The sequence below is a fragment of the Neovison vison genome, chromosome 8, assembly GCF_020171115.1.
Source record: "Neovison vison isolate M4711 chromosome 8, ASM_NN_V1, whole genome shotgun sequence".
In the NCBI taxonomy this organism is placed as follows: domain Eukaryota; kingdom Metazoa; phylum Chordata; class Mammalia; order Carnivora; family Mustelidae; genus Neogale; species Neogale vison.
In genome coordinates, this window is record NC_058098.1 from 42,276,349 (window position 1) to 42,293,335 (window position 16,987).

General features: G+C 37.9%; 1 protein-coding gene across 1 annotated transcript in view; it reads left to right on the plus strand.

The window, feature by feature from the left end:
* Positions 1–16,987, plus strand: part of PCSK2 (proprotein convertase subtilisin/kexin type 2) — a 278,454-nt gene that overhangs the window by 44,843 nt on the left and 216,624 nt on the right. Inside the window, exon 2 of the mRNA XM_044263484.1 lies at positions 3,246–3,350. Within this exon, the coding sequence (XP_044119419.1) occupies positions 3,246–3,350 (105 nt within the window). The remainder of the gene's footprint in view (positions 1–3,245; positions 3,351–16,987) is intronic.

Consider the following 16,987-nt stretch of genomic DNA (forward strand, 5'->3'; position numbering starts at 1 on the left):
CTTGGATATGTACCTATGATTAGAATAGCTGGATCATTTCTTTAACATTTTAACATTTTGAGTAACTGCCGAAGTATTTTCCAAAGTGGCTGTGCCATTTCATTTTATGGGTTGCTGGTTTTTTTTTCATATTCTTGATGATTTGAGTTAAAATTTTTATGTAGTGTAATGATAAGGATCCAAATTCATTCTTTTTGTGTAGATATTCAGTTTCCAAGGATGACTTATTGAAAAGACTACTTTTTCCCATTGAATTTGCATTGTGCCAAGGTTATAATCAATTAACCAGAAGTTACTATAAATTATTTCTGGACTCTCAATTTTATACCATTGAACTTTCTGACTCTCCTAATGCCAATACTTGACTGTTTTGATGACTGTAGCTTTGTATTAAGTTTTGAAATGGGAAAGTGTGCGTCTTCCAACTTTGTTTTTTTCAGAGATGACTTTGGCTATTTGGGGTCCTGTGCATTTCCATGTGAATTTTAGGATCAGCAAATATAGGGAGTATTACCATCTTAAAAATCCATGAACATGGGATATCTTTCCATTTATTTATATCTTCTTTAATTTCTTTCAGTTATGTTTTGTACTTTTCACTGTACAGGTTTTATACTTCTTTTGCTAAATTTATTCCTGAATATTTTACTTATTTCATGTTATTGTAATGAAATTATTTTCTTAATTCTATTCTTGGATTGGTCATTGCTAGCATATAGAAATATATTTGATTTTTATATCTTAATTTTATATATTACAACCACATGGAGCTCATTTGTTAATTTGAATAGTCTCTTTGTGGATTTCTCAAGAATTTTTATGTACAAGATTATGTCTTCTGCAAATAAAGATAATTTTTTCTTTCTTTTCAATATAGATGCCTTTATTTCTGTTTCTTGCCTTATTGTCCTGGCTGGAACTATCAGTACACTATTGAATATAAGCGGCAAGAGCAGACAAGCTTGTCTTGATCTGATCTTAATGGGAAAGTATTCAGTCTTTCAATGTTAAATATGATGTCATTTATTTTCATAGATAAATTTATCAGATTGAAGAAATTCTCTTTCATTCTGTTTTTTGAATGTTCTAACATAAACGAGTATTGGATTTATCTAATGATCACTTCAGTAACACTTTTTAAAAAATACTTAATTTTAAAATATATAGTTTTTTAAAAAAGTATTTATTGAGATGATCATGTGGTTTTTGTCCATTATTCTATTGATATTGTTATTATATTAAATGATTTTCAGCTGTTAAAACAACTTTGCATTCCTAAGATAAATCCCACTTGGTCATGGTATATAATCCTTTGCATCTGTTCCTGGATTCCCTTTGCTAGTGTTTTCATGAGGATTAATGGACTGATATTTATGAACCGTCAGTTTTCTTTTCTTGGGATACCTTTGTCTGTGATACCTTTCTCATATGAGGGTAATATTGGCCTTGATTAATGAGTTGGGAAGTGTTCCTTCAACTTCCATTTTTTGGAAGAGTTTATGAAGGACTGATATAAGTTCTTAAACATTTCCCTCTAAGTACTGCTTTAACTGCACCCCAAAAGTTTTTAAATTCTGTGTTTTTGTTTTCATGCTTCTCAGCATTTTGGAATAGTCAATGTGGTTTCTTCTTTGACTCATTGATTATTTAGGAGTAGGTTGTTATCCAAATTTCTAAATTTTTCATCTCTTATTGATTTTTAATGTAATTAGAAATTGTGATCAGATAACATATTTTGTGTTGTTTTACTCCTTTTAAATTTGTGTAAGATTGATTTTTGGCCTAACATATGATCTATCTCAGAGAAATTTCCATGTGTACTTGAGAAGATTATGACTTCTGCTATAGTTGAGTAGAATATTCCATAAATGTCTCTTAGGTTTAGCAGGTTTTTGGTTTTGTTCAAGGTTTCAATTTACTTTTTGGTTTGCATATTTTTTCTGTCTATTATTGAAAATGGGCTGTTGAAGTCTCCAGCTGTTACTGATGCATTATCTGTTTTTCCCCTCAATTTGTCAGTTTTTGTTTTGTGAATTTGGGGACTTTGTTTTTACATGCATATATATTTATAATTATCTGTCTTTTTTATATATTAACTCTTCTATCACCATAAAATGTTATTTCTTGTCTACAGTTACAGTTTTTGTTAAAATCAACTATATCTACTATTTGTATAGCCAGCCCTCTTCTCTTTTGGTTACTGTTTATACAGTATATGTTTTCACATCTCTTGACTTTAATCAATTTATGTATTTGAATCTAAAGTGTGTCTCTTGTAGATGCATATAGTTGAATAATGGGGTTGGAGTTTTTTTCATTCATTCTGTAAATCTCTGCCTTTTGATTGGAATTTTCAATCCATTTACACTTAACGTACTACTTAAAAGATACTACACTTGCCATTTTACTATGTGCTTTCTAAATGTCTTATAAACTTTTTTCTTCTTTTCTTTCATAATAGCCTTTTTGAATTAAATATTTTTAGTGTACCATTTTAATTACCTAGTTGCTTAGTTTACTATATGCTTTGTAGTTATTTTCTTGGTGGATTACCTGGAAATTATAATAAATAATTTAAACAATAAATAATTTAAACCAACTTAATTTCAGAAGTATACAAAATCTTAGCTCCAATATAACTATGATTCTTTCCCATCTTTTGTGTCATTATTGTTGTACTGATATTTCTTTATACATTACAAGGCCCCAAACATAGTTTATACCTAGTTTATAAACATAGTTTATATCCTACCATAGGATATAGATTTATATGGTTGCACTGTGCCCAATATGATGAAAGACATCAAGGAGTCACAGAGAAAGTCTAAGATACAACACAGATAGTCCAGCTGTGAACAGGGGTAGGTCACAACACAATTCTGGAGCAACCAGACATGGAGTGGAAACACTAGTTCAAGAGAACAGAGTGGAGAACTTGGTGTGGGTGAATGTAAAGGGAAGGCTCCATGGAGAAAGAAATTTTTTTAAATGGGTGGAAATTAAATAGAGGAAAGACTGGAGGATATTTGGGGAGGAGAAGTGAATGGGCAGCATATAAGAAAAAGTAGAGAAAATGAAATTACAGTGATAGGGAAATAGATGTCCAAGTCTAATAGGAACTTTCCAGGTTTCTCACATCCATCCCATTCCAGGGAGTCCTTGCATGCAAGCTCAGCTTTAGTTTCCCTATCCTGGGGCCACCCCCAGAAGCTAATTATGTCTTATGTCTTATTGACTCTCCACAGCTTCCCTTCACTGAAGGCCTGTACCACTTTTATCACAATGGCCTTGCAAAGGCCAAGAGAAGACGCAGCCTACATCACAAGCAGCAGCTGGAGAGAGACCCCAGGGTGAGTTTCTCTGGATACCTGCCTTTCATTTCTGCCACAACTGAGCCCACTGGCAGGATGTATACAAGGGCGGGCTGGGAATTTTGAAGTAAAGACACTCAGTGTATGTGATAAGCAAAATGGGTCCTTAGCAGAGTGACACTGGAGACTCTCCACTCCTCTACCTTGTGCATAATAAGTAAGTCTTTTATAGGCTATGGGGCAGGGGAGGAATAAACAGAGATACCATCCCTTTACTCGCTATCTTCTCCTACATTATTGTGTTTACACTTCTGGTTGCCTCAGAACCTGTTTTGGCAAATGATGGATGGGGAGAAGCCAAACTGCTTAATTATTCTTTTTATGGAAGGTTTCTACTGGTGAGTCCTATGCTCTGAAGAGGTTGCTGTGCCCCATTTGGGGCATGGAGAAAAGACTGGGCCAACGAGTGATTAGCTCACCATAGGCAGCAGGCTTCTCAATATCCATGTTTGTTTGCATCCACAAGACTACCTCAGCCCTTCTCTCCTATATTTTCTCACACTCATCTAATTTATCTTCATGCCTTGATGGTGCTCATAACCCCCATTTTTAACTTATAATCTTTACCTTGCTCTTAGAATCCAGATCTCATTTCATACTCACCCTGGAAGCTTAAATTCTCTTCTCCTCAATCAAAGTTATTATGTTACCCACAAAGCAGCTCCTTTTCTATAATAGGAATTTGGTCATCCCCAAATCCTCCTTCATCAAATCTCTTCTGCCATTCCCTCTATACTTACAGACTCATTCAATTGAGTAAAATAATTTCTATAATGCAGTTCACTAAAAGGGAAATTAATAATCCAGTCAAATTGCTCTCTGTACATTGACAGCTGCATAACTCTTCTCCAGAACTCTTGGGGGAAAGTGGGTATAAAATGGGTCAGACATTTGAGTTAGGGATTTACACATGAGACTCTTTTTGAATTGATGGAATCTGGAAACTCATTCTTGTGGGCTTTTCATGTGAACATTTGACTGGATTTAATTTGGGCTTTAATTAGGAATACAGATGAAACAGACTCTCCAGCAGACCACCAACTGACAGGCCACAGGCAATTTTCCTTTAACTCCTCAACCCAGGGGATCCCCCACTCCCTGGAGTGGAAATTCTGCTCTGAGAAGCCACTTTATCTACTTTCACAGTAAGATCCAAGCTGCCTGCTGTCAGCCCATGATAGGCATTCTCTTAAAGGTTCTGCTGAAGAAGCTGGCACCATTATCTAAGGAAAAAGCTCTCTTTTCTGTGTCATAACAGCCTTCAACCTGGCTGTATCAGTTCAAGGCTTGGGGAATCCCTCGGGAAGCCTATGGACAGAAATCCTCTGTGTGTCACTTACGTAGATACCCGTAGACAAAAACCACTCTGTGGTACTGGGGCACTGGTTCTCCCTGAATTTCATCCCTATGCTATGATCTTACTCTTTATTGCCAATTATTTTCCTCTTATTTATTCTCCTCATTGGATTCTCCTCTTTCATGATTAAAGACATTGCTTCAAGATTATCCAGAGATAGAAACATAAAGGAAACTGGGGCAGAAGGAAAGAGAGGTTTGTGAAAGAGACCTGAGGATCAGGGAAACTAAGAACCCATTGTTTGGGTCAGAGAGACTCCTTGAGCCCATTAGACTAAGATATTCTTATTCTTGCACTTACTTGAAATGTTTATTCTTGAAGTTTAGAATGATGTTTCCAAAAGAGAAGAAAATAAGATAGGTTAAGTAATAAAAAAGGTCATGCACTAGTGATTCTAATAATTTATCTTTCTCCTCAAAATATTGTCTGTTTTAACTAAAAGGGGCCCCTAGAAGCTTTCTAGTGGCCATCTGCCTCTACATGGTGAGGGCAATCATTTGTCCTAACGATAATCTGTATAAGTCAGTGGGGGCACTAAAGATCATACATCTCTTGGACCTTTTCTCTGTCCTCTCATAAAGGATAAATGTCAAGACTGTGGTCCATAATAAAGTCATTCTGGGAAAAGAAATAAAGTATGAATCTCATAATTCTTTGGGAAAAAAAAAACACTGCTAGTGATGACTGCCTCATTTTAAAACATTAGCTTAACCCCTATCCTGCATAATGTTCTTTTGATTATCTAATTTTGGGATCAGGGGATAGCAAAATATGGGGGTGACTATTCTTTTTTTTTATTTGAGTATAATTAACATTGAGTGTTATGTTATTTTTCAGGTGTACAGTATAGTTATTCAAAAATTCTATACATTACTCAGTGCTCATCATATTAGTTGTACTCTTAACTCCCACCACCTATTTCAGCCCACCCCACCCACCTCCTCTCTGATAACATGTTCTTTATATTTAAGAGTCTGTTTTTCGTTTTCTCTTTTTTTCTTTGTTCATGTTTTGTTTCTTAAATTCCACATATGAGTGAAATCATACGGTATTTGTCTTTCATTGGCTTATTTCGCTTAACGTTGTACTCAAGATCCATCCATGTTGTTACAAATGGCAGGATTTCCTTCTTTTTATGGCTAGGTAGTATTCCATTGACTATATATAACACATCTTGTATATCCATTCATCTATCAATGGACACTTGGGTTGCTTCCATAATGTGATTATTATAAATAATGCTACAATTAACATAGGTATGCATACCTCTTTTCGAATTAGTGCTTTTATATCCTTTGGGTAAATACTCAGTAATGGAATTGCTAGATCATATGGTAACTCTATTTTTAATTTTTTGAGGAACCTCCATACTGTTTTCCAAAGTGGCTGCACCAGTTTGCATTCCCACCAACAGTGCATGAGGGTCCTTTTTTCTCCATAACCTCATGGGGAGGAATATTCTTAAACAAAAAGCATTGACTATGACTGGTGTAAGAGTAGCAATATAAAGTCTTTGCCATGTGGGCCTACTGATCTTAATTGAAAGGGCAAATATGTTGAGAGTTAGGATACCTCAAGTCTTTGAGTTCCCAAGCACATTCACACAAGCTGCAAAAAGAAAAGTAAATGGGAGTATCAGAGGACAGTCTAGGTAGCCCAGTTGTTTTTGCAACCGACTCCTGATTTTGGCCCAGGTCCTGATCTCAGGGCTGTGGTACTGAGCCCCACATGGGGCTCCATGCTGGCCATAGAGCTTGCTTAGGATTCTCTTTCTCCCTCTGCCCCTCTCCCATCCCTCTCTTTCATTCCCTGTAATAATAATAATAATAATAGTATAGGAAGGAAACAGAAAGGACAAGGTAGCCAGAAAGGTAGATGTTGCAAATTACATCTTGTGAACCAACACCTTAAGAGTGAGTTGTTTTGTCATTCTCTGAAACGTGTCTTCTAAACCTACCAACTTCTTCACGCTTGCAACCCCTGCTTCCTTCTCCATCCTGTTTCCACATCACTCCCTGGCCTTTCTCACTCACTGTCCTGCAGCTTGGGAAGGAGGATGTAAATCCCAAGGAACCAGGCATGTAAAAGCAGGAGGGTTTGAGCAGCTAGACTGTCAGAGCTGAATCCACTCAGTTGCTTTTTAGCCGTAGAAACTGCCAAGGTTTGCTATCAACCCAAGAAATAAGGAAAAAGGTAGAGGACAGAACTTGACTTTGGTTTTGCTCTAGCTTCAGAACAGAAATTTCAAGGACGGTTGGTCCTTATTCAGCAATTTTTATGTATAAAGAAAACAAAAGAAAAAGATCACAACTGCTTTTTGTCCAGGCCAATAAAGTGCTCTTCAATATGTTCATATTCATTCACTGATAGGAGGATGATAACTAAGAAAATAGATTCTGATGCAGATCATTTCAAAGGTGTTCTCTTGCCTTCCTTTTTCTTTCTGCTAAATGAATTAGCAGAGTGACATTGTCTGTCAAACTACTCTCAAATAACATAATTAATTAAAGAATAATAAAGAATTAGAATGCTGACTGGCATTGTTTAGATGCTAAAAAGCAAAAATTGTGTCTTGTTTTTTTCTGGATGTCTTTGTACAGTGCAGGTCTGAATCCACAGTAGATGCTCCATAAATAACTGTCAAATGAATGGATGATTAATAATTTTTCCTCAGGGTTTTAATCCATGAAATAGTATCATTCTTCTCATCTTATATTTTTATACCTATTCTAAAATGTGGACCCTTTAGGAAACACGACAGCCTTCTTTTTAGCTCCTCCTTTAGAAATATTCCTAATTGTGGATAAAGGAAACTCATTGCCATTTTATTACTTCACATAACCCTGTCACATGAAGAACCAGTTTTCAATTTCAAAAGTCCTATACCCTGTGTTGCTGATCATAGTCACGGTCCTGGTACAACAAGCCAAGTGAGGACAATGTATTTGGAAAGTTGGGTAGCTAAAATAAAGTGAAGAGGTAATAAGTAAATCCAAAGCTAGGATGAAATAATAAAGCTAAAAATGACTTCTCAGCATGAGGATTAGAGCAAAATATCCCCTGCCCAGAATGTCTGTGGGATTTGTAATACAACAAATTGTGATTCAACAAATCTTTAAGCCAAACCAGATTGTGGTCCACAGTTTACATACCAAACTCCCACAGTCCCACAAGTACCTGAAAAGCTGCAGAGAATAGATCTATTTAAGATAATATTGGTTTCACAGTTACGTTGAACCATGCTTGCATCGACATAGCACTGAAATGAGATACACTAAAAAACATGAAGACTCCCATCATTCAGTGAGCAATACACATTAGTTGCACAGAAGCCAAATAATTTAATAATAAATAACCTGAATGTTAATTGTTGAGAGAAGTTATATTTGATTTGAGAATTATAAACACTTACTCCTTTTTCAAAGCAATTTTATTAGACCACATAATTATCTCTTGAAATCATTTCTTAAAAATTTTTATTAACATATAAAATAACATACCGTTCTGTGAATCATCAAGCTTACACATTTCACAGCACTCACTATAGCACATATCCTCCCCAATGTCCATAACCCAACCACTCTATCCCTACTCCCCTCAACCCCCAGAAATCCTCAGTTTGTTTTGTGAGATTAAGAGTCTCATGGTTTGTCTCCCTCCCGATCCCATCTTCATTTCTCCCCTCCCTACCCCACACATCTCCCCACTCTGTCTCTCAAATTCCTCATATCAGAGAGATTATATGATAATTGTCTTTCTCTGATTGACTTATTTCGCTTAGCATAATACCCTCTAGTTTCATCCATGTCTAGGTAAATGGCAAGATTTCATTTCTTTGGATGGCTGCATAGTATTCCATTACACACACACACACACACACACACACACACACACACATATATATATACCACTTCTTCTTTATCCATTCATCTGTTGATGGACATATAGGTTCTTTCCATAGTTTGGCTATTGTAGACATTGCTGATATAAACATTCGGGTGCATGTGCCCCTTTAGCTCACATTTGTATCTTTAGGGTAAATACCCAATGGTGCAATTGCTGGGTCACAGGGTAGCTCTATTTTTGACTTTTTGAGGAACCTCCATACTGTTTTCCAGAGTGTTGCACCAGCTTGCATTCCCACCAACAGTGTAGGGTTCCCCTTTCTCCGCCTCCTCATCAACATCTGTCATTTCCTGACTTGTTAATTTTAGCCATTCTGACTGGTGTGAGGTGGTATCTCATTGCGGTTTTGATTTGTATTTCCCTAATGCTGAGTGATGTTGAGCACTTTTTCCTATGTCTGTTGGCCATTTGGATGTCTTCTTTGCCTAAATGTCTGTTCATGTTTTCTGCCTTGAAATCATTTTTAAATCCTCTTCCAATCTTGCAAGTCAGAAACTCCTATAAGTTTGCTGGAAACTTTCCTCAGTTCCCCATCTCAAAGAATGGATGATGTCTCCTTTGCATTCTTTATATGGAAGCTGAATCTTTCTAGCTTCTTCTTCGAACAAACATATCCATGTGTCTAATAATATAAATGACAGACACATGATCCAGTAGTGATCTACTTTTGTTCTTATGAATCTTTTAGGAGCATATATGTGGAATTTTTAGGGTGCTCCAGATCCCCAACAAATTTTAGTTTCCCTGGAGAGCTCTACAGCCCTTTCATAGAACCATACCACCAGAACAAATAATTTTTCCCATTCTTTAAAATTAACTGGGCAAGAGTGGTGTGATTTGTTGGTAAAAATCTGAATAATGAGTGAACCAGACTTCCTTTGTTCATAGGATTTAATAATACAATAATTGATATTATTTTTAAAAATGGATTTATTATCATGCTTGAAACTCGGTGGTTGACAGAAGCTGAGAATAGCTTGCAATTGCTCTGGGTCCTTTTCTGACATGATAAGATAATGGTTTTAGATCTAGCTCAGATGGAGTAATTTAGCTGTGATTGGTGAACACCTTATAGAGCTGTACATAGACTCAGATCAGAAAGATTAAGCATTGATGACCTAGAAAGCATGTTCTGAAGAAGCCCATGAAATGATCAGCATAATAACATAGCAAGTTATTCACAATCTAAAGACATTTTTCTGAAAAAAATACTAGAACTTCAGCAGTTCAGTGCAAGCAAAGAAATTCATTTATCTTTTCCTCCACAAGTAACACAATATTTTGTCACAATTGCTAAGTTCTTAGCTTACAATCCTTTTCAAATATCTTGCATCAGTCATGTAACTTAACTTATTATGATAATGAGGTGCCACTTGTATGTATTGTATCTTTGATTTATAGTATTAGATAACTATTTGATTATTTAGATTAAAAATTGGGGGCACCTTGGGACGCCTGGGTGGCGCAGTTGGTTGGACGACTGCCTTCGGCTCAGGGCATGATCCTGGAGTCCCGGGATCGAGTCCCACATCGGGCTCCCAGCTCCATGGGGAGTCTGCTTCGCTCTCTGACCTTCTCCTCGCTCATGCTCTCTCTCACTGTCTCTCTCTCTCAAATAAATTGGTTCAGTGGGTTAAGCTGCTGCCTTCGGCTCAGGTCATGATCTCAGGGTCCTGGGATCAAGTCCCACATCGGGCTCTCTGCTCAGCAGGGAGCCTGCTTCCTCCTCTCTCTCTCTCTGCCTGCCTCTCTGCCTATTTGCGATCTCTCTCTCTGTCAAATAAATAAATAAAATCTTTTAAAAAAAATTGGGAAGAGAAGAAATAACACCATTATCTTGGGAGGAAATCTGTTTTCAAATAGGAAAATCCCATAGAGAAAAAATGTCTTCTTGCACTTCTGGGGGGTTCTGTTTGGTTTGGTTTGGCTTGGTTTTGATTTTGATCAAATCTTCAGGCAGTGGGTGACTAGTAGAATTTGGGGTGTCCTCACCATCACAGTAAATGCGTGAGAGCCTCGCCACCTGGAGGCTGGGTAAAAATAGAAATTAGATAGTTTTAGTGTCTTTTTAAAAGAATTTATGCCCAAAAAGTAGGGGGGATTTTGGTCTTTATATTTGTTACACCTCAAATGGTGAGGTGTTGCTCTAAGAAATGTATAGGACTGGAGGACCTGAGTGGCTCAGTTGCTTGAGAATTTGACTCTTGATTTTGACTCAGGTCATATCAGGGTCATGAGCTCAAGCCCCAAGTCTGGCTCCTCATTCAGCCCAGAGTCTGCTTGAGATCCTTTCCCTTGCCCTCTGCCCCACCCCCATTCATGCTCTCTATCTCTCTCTAAAATAAATAAATAAAATCTTAAAAAAGAAGAAGAGGAAGAAGAAGAAGGAGGAGGAGAAGGGAAAGAAAGAAAGAAAGAAAGAAAGGTATAGGACTTATAACAATCTATCTTCCAAAAGTCTCATTGAGGGGCAAGAAAAGGAAGTAGAAAGATTTAATTATATTTTACTTATTTTTTAAAAAAACAATCATTTTCTTACTTCATGGTAGCATGAGTTGGACCAACAGGTATTATTCTTTCCTGAAGTAGAGATATGAAATCACACATGAATTTGTGGAAGCAGATCAAGTCCCCAAAAATGAAGACCATCTTGTTAAATCTGGATTTAGGTCTCCTGGTTGGACAAGGGGACAGCCTATTTGGAATTGGGATTCTTATAGGGAAAGGACTGTTCACAATGCATGATCATGACAGCCCAGTGGTCCATGAATAAAGCTGTGCAAGTAGACTTAACCATAGGTAGACTTAACCATAGGTAGAGTCTGAACGTAGAACAAATTCTCTTTTAACTTTTGAGGTTAGAAGTACAGATTAGCCAGAATTTCTAAGAGAGACTCCTTCCTCACCCGGGCTAATAAGTGTTCATTTAGGTGTCTCTGACATATCCACCCTAAACAGAAATAAAGTAAACTGAAGACATATAGAATGGAAATTAAGTGATATTGAAATTATACTGTAAAGAAGAAGATATAGAAAGAGAGACAGAAGCACAGGAAATTTTTAAAAAATAAAAATATTTTGATTGGTGGAAAGTGAGTGAGACCAAGCCCTACACTCAATGCTGCACTCCCCATCCACCTTCTAATGGTGTCTCAATATCAACTGAGCCATGTGACCCCTTCAGGACCCAGAGCTTTCCTATTATAAATAAGAAATAATAGGAAACTGCTCAATTTTCTCTCATAAAAAAGGAAACCATATTTCCCACGCTAAAGGGGCAAATAACCAAAAGTAGTGCATAGCAAAGTTAAGCAGATACCATTTCTTCCTCCTTTCTTCTAGTTTTTCTTCCCTGCCTCTCTCTACCTTATTTCCTCTCCTCAAGAATCCATAAGCAGCGAACACACACTTCCAGAATGTGCTGTGTGTCTCAGGCTCTAAGAGGAATGTTGTTTTATAAAAAATGAGCTATCAATGCAAGTGAATACAGTGAAATCCATTAGAAAGGGATCTTGGCTCAGACCTCTACATACCCAGCCAGCCAGCTTGTGACCTTTGGCACGTTGGTGAAGGGAAGGCAAGGACACAGTCCTTCACTGGCCCTGCTCATGACATTTCTGCAGGAACCAGATCATTGAGTCAGGAAAGAACAGAGAGGAAGGCTCCGGGGTTTCCTCTCACTTTAATTTGGTAATAGTTGTAAGAACAGTAAATGTGTGTTAGATGCTGCTGCTTTATTTGAGTTCCAGCAAAAAGGAACCCCTGAGACAAGAACTCAGGAGAGGGTCATTTTATGGGTGCCTGGTCCTAGGAAGCACATGGGAAAGAGTAAAATGAAAAAAGGAAGTGAGGAAAGCATACAGAGAGTGGATAATTTCATAGGTTTTCATTGTAGGCACCTGAGGTTCAGTCCCACTGGGGACTCTCTGAGGTGGTTGTGTAGAATGTGCTTCAGACTTGCCCTACAAAGAATGAAGTTGATTAATGGATGATTAACCTACTAGCTCTGTTTCTCATGTTTGAGATGACCCCAGATGTTAAATCTCTAACACTTTGGGCTGCTCTGTACAAGCTGCTGTAGATGTGATGCATGTTCCAAGATGCTGGAAAAGGTCCCAGAGAAGAGAGACAGAGATGGAGATGCCTGACAGGAAAAGCTGTCAGTACTCACTAGTGAACTCAGTGGAAGGCTGAGAGAATATGGGGATGAAATCCACAGCTACAGTCACAAATCCTACAACCCAATGCTTTGCTGAGAACTTATCACGCATCATCTTGTTTAACTTCCAGCATCACTTGTGAATTACATACCGTCCGATTCTCAGTTTACAGGTGAGAAAATGAGAACTTACGGGAGGCTCTTCCCAGTTTGTAAGGAATCTTCACCACTGCATGGTGCTGCTCTGTCACTGACTTGTGTTTCATAATTAATTTTCCCTTCTCCTCTGTGCAAAGAATGTAATGGGATCAGAGTCCTGTGAGTGATGTACTGAGATGAAACACACTGATATCTGACTTTCCTAAGAAGTTTGCCAAGTTAATTTTGACCATGTGTAGTTTCCACTTCACCCACTTCAGAATCCTACTGTAGGATTCCTCTGCAAATATAAACAAAGATAATGTCTTATCTTGGATTTCCTGGAAATGCACTCTGAGATGGAGAGTTCCTTGTGTAAAAGATGCTTCTAAGAATGTTAGCTGGGCATATAATTGAAAATGGAGGACCTGGGTCCCTCCAACTTGAAACCAATGATGCACTCAAATCCTTCCTATGCTTCACACCTTCTGCCTCCTCTTTGGCTTAAGGGCTCATGTGACTTCATTGGGCCCACTCAGATAACCTGACATAATCTCCCTCTCTTAAAGTCAGCACATTAGTGAATTTAATTTCATCTGCAAAGTCCCTTTTATCACAAGATGCAACATAACAATGAGAGTAAGTTCAGGGCTGGAGACCATGGGGGTCAAAATTCTGCCTTGAACTTTGACCTTTCTGGAAAAGTTAACATGCCTTCTAGGGTCAGCAGCTCCCTCTAGGAAACCCAGAATCCCCTCATTGCCCTCCTTCAGGCATTGCATTTAGCTTAGAGGGAAACATGAATACATAGGCACACAACTTTGACCATACTTTGAGCCCAAACGATGAAGCCAAGAGACCCATGGGGAGCACATTCAGTCTTGCCTTCCCAGCTGGTGACCAAATCCACTTTCTAGACACCTCATTAAGATGTGGGCTCAGGTGTAAACCTTCCATGGGGCATACATTTTGAAAATGGCTTGACAGTATCAGGGGAAGAAATGTGTTGGGAGAGAAAGCAGAAGTCTTCAGTAATGCTCCAACCTGTGGGAAAAGCTAATCTGTCCTAATCTGCTGGTTGTATTGTGCAGCAGGGACTGACTTTCAGTATCTCCTTTGGGCATTGCAGTTATGCCTGGCTTTCTGCCTCAAAGAGCTGCTGCTAGTGCTATAATTAAGTATTCGTGGGGAATAGGGGAGAATTATTTGCCATGGATTTAGAAAGGCACAAAGAAAGCTGCTAATGAGGATGGCTGTTTTTTCCTAGATGTTATGAGTATATTTTTAAATGATTACTACTGTTCACACTGTCATGCTTACCAAAAGAGAAGGAGGAACACTCTGGGAGACACCATTCCAGTAAGCCCAGAGATCTCTGGGGAGTTTTAACTTTCTTTATGAGAATTTTAACAAGACCCAGTGCAAAGAAAAGCAACACAAAGAGAAAAAAGTGGGTCTGTATCATCTTCATAACTCACAACAGGATGAAGGCTCAGATGGTGAGCTGGCAAGCTTTTAGGACATGGAGGCAAAATCTTCGATGTTTGTAGGGCAAATTTTCCTGACCCACCTTACCTGATTCCTTCCTTTAACTTCCCCAAGATGCAAAAGGAAATGTCTTTAAATACCTAAAATATTTCTTATTTCCTCTAAAACTGAGCATTTTCTGTACGCTTATTAAATTCACAGTGCAATTACATTATCTAGGTGCTTGCTAGCAAACCACTTATTCATTCAATAAATATTTACTGACCTCAACTACATGCTGAGCACTCTTCCAGGTATGAGGACACAATAAGGAAAAAACCAGACAAAGTTCTTCTCCCAAGAAACTTATATACTCGTGGGGATGGAAGAAGAGAGACAAAGGCCAGATTATAATGCAATTACACAACTTTTGGTGAATGTGTTATGAAGATGAATAGACCAAAGTAGGAGGAAGAGACAGTGCCAGAGGAAGGAGTGTTTTGTTTCATAAAAAGCCTCCAGTACTGTCTATTCTAGTAAGGTGACATTTACATATAGACCTGAAGATGGTTAAGGAAGGTGTTCGTGTGGCTGCCTGGAGAAAGGGCATACCCAACAGAGGTACTACTAAGGGTAAAGGCCAGGAATCCAGGCACACTTGATGTGTTTTATTTATTTATTTATTTATTTCACTTGATGTGTTTTAAAAACAAGAATATCAGTAAGGCTAAGAAGAAATGAGTTGAGGAAAACAGAAAGAAATCAGGTCAGAGAAGAACAAGAGAGCTAGACCATGGAAGACATTCTAGGTCAGGTAAGGACTATGTATTCACTCTGAATGAAATGGGATTTCTTTGACTCAGAGTGAATAATAGACTATGGGTGCGGGGGCGTAGAGGGCACAACTGGAAACCAGGGAGATCAGTGCTAGGCAACCGCAACATTCTAGATGAGAAAGGCCAGTGGCTTAGGCCAGGGTAGAAGTTAGTGGAGGTAGTGAGAATCAAGTCAAATTTGGGGATATATTGTAAAGTTAGAGTCCTCAAATTTGCCGATTTTTTTTACCAATAGATCAGATAAGGAATGGGAAAGAAAGGGAGAAGGCAAGGTGGAGATGGGGACAGTGTTGAGTCAGTATTTATATTGGTAGACAAAATGCAGAGAAGCAGGTTGATGGGGAGAGAGCAGGGAATCAGGAATTTAGTTTGACGCATGTTAACTTTTGAAATTTGCATTGAATATCCAAGTGGAGAGGCAAAATAGGCAAATGATTTAAAGATTTAGGAAATAGGGGCAACTGGCTAGCTCAGTATGTACAGCATGTGACTCTTGATCTCAGGGTCCTGAGTTCAAGCCTCATGTTGCTCATGGAGCCTACTTTAAAAAAAAAAAAAAAAAAACAGAAAGAAAGAGATAGAGGAAGGGAGGAAGAAAGGAAGAAAGGGAGAAAGAAAAAGCTAGGACAGAGATGGGAATTGGAGACATAAATTGGGAGTCACCCACATACTGATAGCACTCAATGCCATGAGATCAGTTGACATTATCTAAGAAATGAGTGTAAATAGGAAAGATAAGCTATATGGGACTGAGTCCTAGGGCTTTAACACTCAGAAGTCTAGAAGATAACTGAGGACCAGTAAACAACACAGAGAAGTGACAAATGAAGTAGAAAGAGGATCTGCGATCAAGCAAAGACTAATTGAGTCAATGTGTCCTACCTCATTCAAATTTTACCAGAGTAACTTGACTATCCCTAGACCTATTTCTTAATAAAACCACCTTGGGGTATCAACAAGTTTCTTCAGTTTTTTTATCTAATCTAGCTTTTTTCTCAAGAAGTATTGAAATTTATAGTACACACATGAGCTTGTGAAGTAAAAATGGTAGCATGATTTTATTTCATGGACACTGCTGTGTCTGGGCTGGGTGGTATGCTTTAAAACAGGGAATCCTATTTGACTCAGAATGGATAAGAATCAAGCTTTTAAAACCTCAGGCACAAATAGGTAATATCTCAGAGCAAAGACCTGGTTCTGGGAGCTCCTGGGTGAAATAACTGGAAAACAGCCTATTTGAAAGGGAGAGTCAAAGTTGGGTACTTCTTTTCTAATTTTCAGAAGCTATGAAAACCATGAGAAACATCCAGTTTGACTGTAAACCCAAAGGAAGGAAACTTAATCTCCAATTAAGAAAAATAAAAATGCAAGCTATGTTGATTCAATTCTGATCACATTTGCATGGATTTCATAAAGATAGAGTTCTTAAAATAATTTCCTGTTAAGATTCAAAATCTATCTAGAGAGTAATTGCTCACTCCTTAAACCACAGCTCCAGAATGCATTTTATTCAATGCTTAGCTAAAGGAGACTATTAGTGTTCCTTAATGAAGACATAAACAAGTGTCTAAAATAGGTATGTCTATCTAGCTACTGAATTTTCCTGAGATAATATTTTGTGAGACAGTTAGCTTTGGAGTTGGATATGCCTCAAAAAGGTTTTTAAAAACCCTCCATTCTTTAAAGCTCTCTTCAGGTATTTTTCATTGGTTTAGCCATTTTTCCTTTATGATGCCCATTGACATGTTTGCAA